Genomic DNA, 10074 nt, shown 5'->3' with positions numbered 1-10074 from the left:
TTTCTGTATTCCAACTAGGAAGATGTGAATTCAAACCACTGAAGAGACTATAACCATAAATAACTTGGGACATATATTCCATTATAATTGAAAACACATAGTTAATAAACTTTGGGAAGGAAACTTTCAGATACATGGCATGGAATATGAAGGTGATGTTCTTTTTATAAATGTTAAATGTAGCACATATTATATGAATTAAGAGTTTACAAGCAGAAAAAAAGGATGAGAAAACAATAAAACTCATGTGCACCCTATATTAACATGTAAATTCCTAGTGAAATGTGTGAAATATAAACACATGACTTTCACTTGTTTTCACTTTATGCTTTTTAATAGAAATTAAATTAGTCACTTAATGTACATAATGCAGTGTTTGTTTTCCAGTCCAGTAGCTTTTCAACATTCAGTTTTCAGGCTCATGGGAAATGTTACTCAGCATCAAGATGTGATTTGATGAGTGAACAGTGTGAGTATCAACTGTACTTAACAGAAGACAGAAGGGGCTGGGGCTAATCTGCAGCTAACAACATATAAAAATAAAAAGAAACACAGACCCACAATAACATCAACATGCATTATTAGGCAAAGATCCCAAATTAACCCAACCCACACAGATTTCTTCTAAGTGGAGATTATGCATGGAAACGGATACTTCATCAAGATCCATAGACATAGTAGTAAGGTTCATCAGGGCGGAATCCATACGCTGTGACAGGGCGTCCAAGAATGCCAACTGGTTGGCCAAAGCCATCCATTCCAAGGCTAAAAAAGAGAAAAAGGAATGACAAGCTATGTTTTTCATCACATATCCACAATGCAGGTTAAGTAAGAGGCATAGATTTTCATACCATCAAGATTCTCTTCCTGGCAGAGATAGTGATTTATGTGGATATCATTAATTTTTTTTCTTAAGGTTAATAGAGCCATTAAAAGTGTGTATAATAAAGTACTTCTAACAATGCGTGTTAAAAGTATGGGAAACCTGTCAGTAGGTACTATTCTAAACAGAGTGGAAGAATCAAGTCAGAAAAGTTTTATTTAATAAATTACCTATATATGGCTCTTAAGCAAAACTATGAACAGATTTTACATGCTAGCAATGATCATCAGTAATACATTGCTAGGGAATAATAAAACTGTAATAAAGTGATTTTTGCCATTGATAATGTCTTTTCATATGAAGATATAGGACTAATTCCACTTTTAGTAAAAACATATGTTTGAAACAGCCATGAACTCTCATGCAGGGCCAGATCATACCATAAGCTCGTGATTAAAAGAACAAGATAAGGAATTTCACAAAATTTGAAAATTAATCAGATTTGATCTGCAAATTCTTCCTCTGATTCCTCAATGCAAACAATTACTAAAAGTATATATTTCTTTTGAGTGACAGCAAGACAATTGTGGTTCAACTTATTCTATGGAAATAATAGAAATTCAAAAGATGGCCGGGCGCGGTGGCTCAAGCCTGTAATCCCAGCACTTTGGGAGGCTGAGGCGGGTGGATCACGAGGTCAAGAGATCGAGACCATCCTGGTCAACATGGTGAAACCCTGTCTCTACTAAAAATACAAAATATCAGCTGGGCATGGTGGCGCGTGCCTGTAATCCCAGCTACTCAGGAGGCTGAGGCAGGAGAATTGCCTGAACCCAGGAGGCGGAGGTTGCAGTGAGCCGAGATCGCGCCATTGCACTCCAGCCTGGGTAACAAGAGCGAACCTCCCCCCCCCCCCCCATGAAGTTTAACATATTTTGAAATTCAAAAGGTAACCTTTAGAATTGTAAAATATGTTAAACTTCATGATTATTATTTTTAAAATATAATTTTTTGGTCTATTAATACATTATTTAGAGGTAAATCTATTCTTCAGAGCCCTTTTTAAAGGTCAGGGAATTATCCAACACTTAGAAAAATGACAAAATATTTATTTTGCCAGGCAGAATATGGTGGCCTTAACATGCTCATGCATAGCTCATGCAGTGAATGCTAGTGAGCTTGACTTCCAATCAAAGGAAACCATTTGTAATGCAGAAATGTAAACTTTGAAAAAATAAAATATGTTTAAATGATTTAAGATTTGAGTTTGCACTACATAAGGAGATGGAAAGATAATTTTCTCTCAATAGCAAAAGCTGAATATGATTAAAATATATATTGACATAGGCACTAACTTCCTGTCACACTCAGAGTGAGATTAAGTTGACACACTTTGGAAGTAACGATTAAAATGTTAAGGTTTTAAATAAATGTGTGTATGTGCGTGTGTGTGTGCAGGTGCTTGTGTGTATTAAGATGGAACTAAAGGGTAAGTGTAAAGAGCCAAAATACATATAATCCATACTGGTCGGTGACTCTACCCTTTAGGCAAATGGAAGTTCTGAAATACAAGTTTCATGTTAGCTTTTGTACTGAGCTATCCTGGACAAAATTTATTGTTTTGGGCTTCTTCATCAAAACTCTGTTTATAGTTTCTCAAAGCTGGTTGAAATTTTTAAGTCTGCATTTTATTTTGAAATGGTAAAAATATAAGCACCTTTTCTTACTTTGGTCTCATGAGAAGAGAGACTAAATTTTGTGATGAGGTAGCTTAAAAGATGTTTCGGAAATTAGTGGAGTCAGTGAACTAAGAGATACCGGCATCAGCTTAAAATTAGAGAAGTTATTGAAAACTTTTCTCTGCAAGCACTAAGGCTAACAAGTAATCATATATCTAAAGAGCTCTCAGTTATATAACTGTTGATTATATTTTTTGGATTTCAACTTGTTCCTTCTTTATCTTTCTGCTTATTACTGTCTTCAACCAGTCCTTATCTTTTTTAACAACTCTTTTGAGGTCAAATAGCAGTAAACTTAGGTTAAACTCAAGTTAATCTTATGCTTGTTTCTCAGTCTAGGGGTTAGGGCGAGATCTATTTCAATAATTTGAAAACAAGAGGCATATGTTGGACAGTGAGGAAACATGCAAAGGCACCTTCAAAACAGAGTATGTCACAGACGACTTGTTAGCAATATCACTGTAATTCTATCTAAAAGAAGATGGTCCTCAGAAGGGAGTTCACCGGTCCTCGGCACAGAGCAAGGAACTTCTCAGCTACAATGCTGGTTGTGGCAATCCAAGCAATTGCATGGTGATCTGGTGACTAACACCATAAGGAATATCTGGCCTTTTTTGCAGATTGGTTCTCATTCAGGAAGGGGATTTAACATTCTCAGAGTCTGAGGCCATTCTACATTCAAGTTGCAAAATTCTCCCCTTTTTCTATTTATATGAATAATAGGCAAAATATTGATCATTGTTTTCCCATGTAATTTGCCAACAGGGTAAATAATACACTTAGATATTACCTAATCCACCTGATGGCTATAACCTTCATTGTATAGTAACAAATGGATATTGTTTTTTTCTTTTTAAAAATACGTCATGCACATTATTGATAAGAATCTGCAGTCCAAAGTCAGTGAAAGACTCACCCTCGAGCACTGATGAGTCTGAATTTCTGAACCTGTAAATCTCTGGTCTTGAACAGTAAGGTCTTTAGGTTACTATGGTAAAGATCTATTTATACAGTCAATAGTTCACCTAGAGACATCTGTGTGTATTACAGTGTAGAGGACATCATTTGATTTTTTGAATTTCTATATACAAATATCATTTGGGGAAAAAGGAATAAAATTTGAAACCAAACTCTAAAATGATCTTTTCTGGAATTCTTCATCTATCACAGATGGACTTGCTGTTTAAAGAAAAAAACATTTAAAACATTTATGACTAGTTTGGAGAGTACTTTGACATAGGTCCTAGGTCCTTTTGTATTACGAAAAATCAACTATATCTACAGAGTTAATATATTTTTAATTAAATTCACTGTGAAACATAATAGTTTGTTTCTTTAATCTCTCTTATTTGCTTCTTTCTAATATAGTGGGGGGAAATTAGGCTTTCCAGGATGCTAAAACCTGGAGATATTCTGGTGGAATATGTAGATACTTTACTTTTTTCCCTGGAAAAAGGATATAGCCCTGGTAATGCTGAGTTTAGTTCAAAACCTGGAGAGTTTTCCTTTAAACAGTAGCAGACAGATTCTTCATGTAAGTCCTTGAAGGAGATAGAAACTATGAATGTAAAAAGGCAGTGTTGCAGCAAAAATTGTGCTTTCCTGATCTGGAAAGACTTGACTTAAATAGTGTGTGTCACAGGAACTTGTATGCCCTCACCAGGGGCCCTGAGAAGCAAGGAAAACTAAGCTATAATAATATGCCACATCTGCTCTTGCCTTATGTGATCATTTTGCTTCAGAAAACAGTTTGTATATGTGGCTATTTATGAGTATATTGGAATTAATCCAATCTTGTAATGTGCGTATCTCTGTATGTACATATTTTCTTCCTACTACTCCTAACCCACATAAAAAGTGGTGTGTACCTCTAGATTAGTATATGCCACTATTATAGTACTTTTTCTTTACAGGATTAGTTAGTGTCATTTCACCGTAATCCTTAATGTTCAGATAACATATTTTGGACCTTTGAATTACCAAAATACAATGTCTCTTCCTGAAAATACATAATTCTGCCCCAAAGAAAATGGTTCTTATTTATTGTGAAAAGATAACTAGGAATGGTAAGGCCAAAAAGTCAATGCCATTACGTTTTATTTCCTAAGAAAAATGATTTTTGGGTCCCTAGAAAGAAAAATGACACATTCTTTAAGAGAGAAAAATTATATTTAAAACCCAACAAGTAGAAAACCACATCTAGAGTGTGTTTTTTAAATAAACAAATTTAGAAATTTAAATAGCATTCAGCAAGCAGAAGACTGATTTTTCTCTAATATTTACAGGACTTCAAACACATTTTTAATAGCAATCATTATAATTCTAAACTTGAGATGATTCAGAGCAGGAAAAAAGAAATCTGGAAATGACAAGTGATGCTTCACATGCAGCACATTACAAGGGAATGGCAGCCAGTAAAGAATCCCAGGCACTCACAGGCTCTTATTAAATTTCTGTGCCAGAGTTGACATTCCTGTAGAAAGAGAAGAAAATCACCTACCTCTGGCTGTTTGTGAGGCTTAATTAGTGCATATTTGTAAAGCACTTTGAAATCCTTGGATGAAAAGTGCTGCATAAGTGAAAAGTATCATTATTTTATTAAAATGAGATAAAAGCAACACAAGCCTTTTTCTTCTTTTAAATTCCTAAGTCAGCAATATCAACGTAGAGGAAGTAATGAATTTATTAGTAAATGGCTACAAAAAAGAATAAATGCAGGCCAAATTATTTTTTCATAGGCTTATGGAAATCTTTGACTTGGCAACATTTTAAGAAATAACCTTGACTACAGTTTTATTCACAACATCCTTGACAAGGTCTATCCAGCTCTTGTCTGAACACCTCCAGAAAGGAAGTGCTCACTACTTTGTCAAGGCGGTTCATTCCATTTGTGGATATGTAAAACTGTTGGAAAGTTCTTTACGACACATCTCTAAAATCCAGTTCAATTAGTCTTAGAATTACCCACTGAAACCACACACGGAGTCTAATTCTTCTTTGATATGACTGCTTCACAACCCTCGTTTACTCGAGCCTCATTACATGGTCTTGAATCTTTACCATCTCATTCGCTCTCTGAAATCAGTTCCATTTTCTAGTGTGTGTCTTCACATGAAGAAGCTAAAATTAACATAACACTTATGACGTGGTCTGAAATCAGTATAGAATATAAGATCCTATATCTGACCTTATACTACTGTAGGCTAAAACTGTATTGACCTTAAACAAAAATGTTAAGAAGACATTATCACAAAGTAGCCTAATATTGACTGCTTATAATTGACTGTATATGTGTGTGTATATATATACATATATATATAACATTGAGTTGTATATAGTTATGAAATATTGAGTTATAGTTATATGTAGTATTTTTATATATCTGTATAATTGTGTGTACACACACACAGACACACATTCAAAATTTTACTTATAACTACCATGCTGAATTTCATCTTTTTAGTCTGAGTCTGTCTTTAGGAATTCTATTCATTCCAAGACAAAATCATTTATGACTACATATATATAAATAGGCAACAGTGATTTTTCTTAACAACCCAGTCTTTATGATCCATCAGGTAATACTGAAGGCTGGAATTCTTTTGGAATTATCAAGTTAAGGAATTTAACATGAGCTGTCATGGGAAGAAACTTTCCAGGGTATTATAAAACTGTATGAAATTATTTCTTCATAACTTTTTGGAATACTTTATTCTTTTTGTCAATTTCTCCAATATATTGATGATAGAATCAAAATCAGCATGTTTATCTTTCTAAGTAGATTGTTAAGTGATCATCAGGGTAATTTCAGCTTAAGGATGAGTTGTCATGAGAAATTTAGGTCTATTGTAATAGTGACTCTGTATACCATCTGCCCATCCATCTATCTATCCAAATAGTATAAACATTTACTGAGTTGCTACAATGTGGTAAGTATAGTTATTGAAGCCAAGGAAAAAACAAGGTGCTGGGAAGGCAATAATAAATAAGACATAGTCCTTGACTATAAGGATTGGAGGCACCTAACATGGAACAAATACTCTGATAATAACCTGATGTCATACTACCCTAGCATATGTATAAATTGTTACGGAAGAAAAGAGGAGGGCCAAATATTTAATATAAGAGTATGTTAGAGATAGGTACAAATTGCTACAGAAGAATCTTGGCAGCTAGATACTCTTCATACAAAATACTTTGATTTTAATGCATCTGTTACTTCCTGATATATTTTGTTATTGTATTTCTCTCCCATTAGAATGTAAACACCAGGCAAGGACTGTCTTGTCCATTGCTATATCCCTAGCATCTAGTATTGTATCTGAGATGGAGTGGTCATTCAAAAAATATATTTATTTATGAATGAACGAGTCTTAAAGGACAAGTAAGATTTCACAGGTAAAGAGAGACAGAATTCCTGATGGTGGTGCAGACTGAGCAACAGATAGGAGTGGCTGAAGAAAAACAATAGGTTTGTTATGGTTCAAGTCTTAGATTTATGATACAAGCACGTGGCAAGAGATTAGGCTAGAAACGGAGGTTAGGACTAGATATTGAAGTTTTTCATTCACCCTGCTAAGAACTGGTGGTTTCTGGAGAGTTGTCAATGGTTTCTAAGAAAGAGAATGACCTAATTCTATGTCTTGGAAAGATAATTGTAGTAGGAAAGGGGGTCAAGAGGTGAAATCAGGAACACTGAAGAAACTATTACAGCTGTCCAAACGTGAAGTAGTAAGAACCTACAGAGGGGCACCTACAGAACATAACAATGATCGATATGCTACATTTTATAACAAAGTTATCTTTTCTCTTTTGAAATCTTTTTTTTTTTTCCAGTCCAGGTGCAGTGGCTCATGCTTAAAATCCCAGCACTTTAGGAGGCTGAGGTAGATTGCTTGAGTCCAAAAGTTCAAGACTTGGTGAAACCCCATTTCTACAAAAATACAGAAAATTAGCTGGGCATGGTGGTGCACACCTTGGTCCCAGCTACTTAGGGGACTGAGGCAGGAGGATCGCTTGAGCCCAGGAGGTTGAGACTGCTGTGAACCACGATCACTACTGCACTCCAGCCTGGGTGACAGAGTGAGACCCTGTCTCAAAGAAAAAAAATTATTTTTTTTAGTTACATTTACATGTTGGGGACTGAGACTAAAGGAGAAGAATTTCAAAACTGGCTGGAAATTTTAAAGGTTATAGTTAATTGGAATGGAACAAATTTTGTCCCCTTAGTATCAGAATATGCTTCATCAAATCACTGAGATGCTGTGATGTTCCACATAGATGAAATGAGATTCTAGAAATTTTCCTCTATCTTCTACAGGACTGAACTATTCTGGAAAAAGAGAATATTTTCTCCTTGAAATACTTACAATAAGAAGAGGTGTGCAGATTGAATGAAATAATGAGTATAAAACAATACCTAACACAAGTAAAATGATGTACAGGTATTGATCGACTTACGACCTATGCAACTTACGACCGTTTGACTTTACGACCACAATCGCTAGCCATGACTGCTCCGCATCTGGCAGCACAAACGTTGCCCAGTTGGGCCTACGACAGTGTGGACCAGCTTCCGGCAGCACTACCATCTCCGCGTGCACCATTTCAACTGTTATCCCAGACTCAGTACAGCAATTTGTGTTTTGTGTCTTGGATATTTTTCATTAAACTCCTCCCAATAAACTTCTTATATATTTCGAAGCAATGGACCCAAACATCGAACGATTTGCAAGGATTGAACGGATGGCACACGATGTGTTTCAGCCGTATCGTGAAATTTATGAAGAAAAAAAGAAACATACAATTCAGACAAAGCTCACTATGTTTATGAAAAAACCAACTCCGGTAACCCCAACTGCTGCCTCAGATGACGACATCAACGATCCGCAGCCAAGGACCAGCGGCCAATAAAATGTTTCGTACATGTTTATATATTTTGATATGTTTTGCAATTGGGAAAATGTTTCCTATGGTATTTTTTACACCTGTATTTTGTATTTTTGTATGCACCTGCATTTTGTAATTTTGTATGTTTTGCAAATATTAAACCAGTTGTACTGGTAATGCAGTGTTTTACTTAAACCTGAGGAATGTAAAAATAAGAAACAAAATGGTGTAGAAATGATACAAATGGCATAAAATAAACAAAGAAAATTATGATATATAACAATAATGAAAGAAAATTATGATAAAATATGACTTAAAGATTTTTATAACATCATTTCACAGTACTGTACATATAGCCTACTCAACTTACGACCAAATCATGTTACGACCGGTCTGTCGGAACTAATAGTGGTCGTAAGTCGAGCACTAGCTGTATTATTACATCGAGATCTAAATGTTTGTCATTTATAGATTAACCACTAGATGGAGAGCTTGTCTTACCACTGAGTATCAGGTACTTTTACAAAGTTAGAAAGCAAGGATTATCATATTTAAATTTCTCAGCATATTTAATATTCACAGAATGTGGCATCCATTGCTTTCACAGATAATTAGTGTCCAGTTTTACGATTATGAAATAATTTACAGCTAAATAGAAATACCTATCAGTTCCTCACCATTTTTAAAAACAACAACAACAACAAAACAAAAAGAAATACCTATCAGTTACAGGCAAAAAAAAATTTTGTGAATGTTGGGTGCCTCAGAAAATAGGTTATAAGATGCTATTTTTCTTGGACACTGAAAAATGTAATATGCATGCATGTCAAAGTACTATTACTATACCACACTTTCTAGAATTTTTCATTGAATCAATATTAATGGCATCTTGTTTCTATAAATCTATATGTGATAATGATATATTTTAAGTTGCTCAAAGGTATTACTCATTCCTTTGGACTCAAATTTTTGTATTGTTGAGAAAATGAAATCTAAGGGCACGGTTAAGCAGTCTTCTAACGAGTTTCACCAATATATATCAAGTTTAGTTGTCCTTTTCCATTTAGTTTTATTCTTAATCTTTTATATGCATAATTATACATTTTCCTTATAATAAAAATAAATGGCTAAAGCATCTTAAAGAATCTTATTAATGAATTCAAAGTAGTATTTTTTTTCAAAAATCAAGGGCAAATTATATGAGTAGTGGGAGGCTGTACTTAAAATACTCATCTGAAGTTTATTAAAAACAATTTTTTAAAGGACATCTATCAGTTCTAAGAGTTAACACCTTGGGGAAAATCCTTTCGATTTAGTTACTACACTGAGATACTTCAGATAAAAACTAATTTGTAGTAATGATGAAGGGAACATGCATAAAATAGACACTGATTGGCCGGGTGTGGTGGCTCACACCTGCAATCCCAGCAATTTGGGAGGCTAAGGCAGGCAGATCACCTGAGGTCAGGAGTTTGAGACCAGCCTGACCAACAGGGAGAAACCCCATCTCTACTAAAACAATACAAAATTAGCCAGGCATTGTGGCACATGCCTGTAATCCTAGCTACTCAGGAGGCTGAGGCAGGAGAATCGCTCGAACCCAGGAGGCAGAGGTAGTCGTGA

The 10074-nt window shown here is 34.9% G+C and overlaps 1 protein-coding gene across 3 annotated transcripts in view; it reads right to left on the bottom strand.

Moving 5' to 3' along the window:
- Positions 1 to 315: 315 nt before the first annotated feature.
- The window catches only part of KIFAP3 (kinesin associated protein 3), a 143164-nt gene continuing 133405 nt past the window's right edge, over positions 316 to 10074 (bottom strand). Inside the window, exons 20-21 of one of the 3 annotated variants that reach the window (XM_032291411.1) lie at positions 5063 to 5131; positions 316 to 765 (exon numbers count right to left, since the gene is read on the bottom strand). In XM_032291411.1, the coding sequence (XP_032147302.1) occupies positions 5086 to 5131 (46 nt within the window). In that variant the 3' untranslated portion in view covers positions 316 to 765; positions 5063 to 5085. Of the gene's footprint in view, positions 766 to 1810; positions 5036 to 5062; positions 5132 to 10074 lie in introns of those variants that run through there. The other 2 variants (XM_032291410.1, XM_032291412.1) reach the window with 2 other exon arrangements.

Source organism: Sapajus apella, unplaced genomic scaffold, assembly GCF_009761245.1.
Source record: "Sapajus apella isolate SASKATOON/1434 unplaced genomic scaffold, GSC_monkey_1.0 scaffold25, whole genome shotgun sequence".
NCBI classification, from domain to species: domain Eukaryota; kingdom Metazoa; phylum Chordata; class Mammalia; order Primates; family Cebidae; genus Sapajus; species Sapajus apella.
Note: the sequence above shows the minus strand (reverse complement) of the source record. Positions and strands in the feature narration are given on the sequence as shown.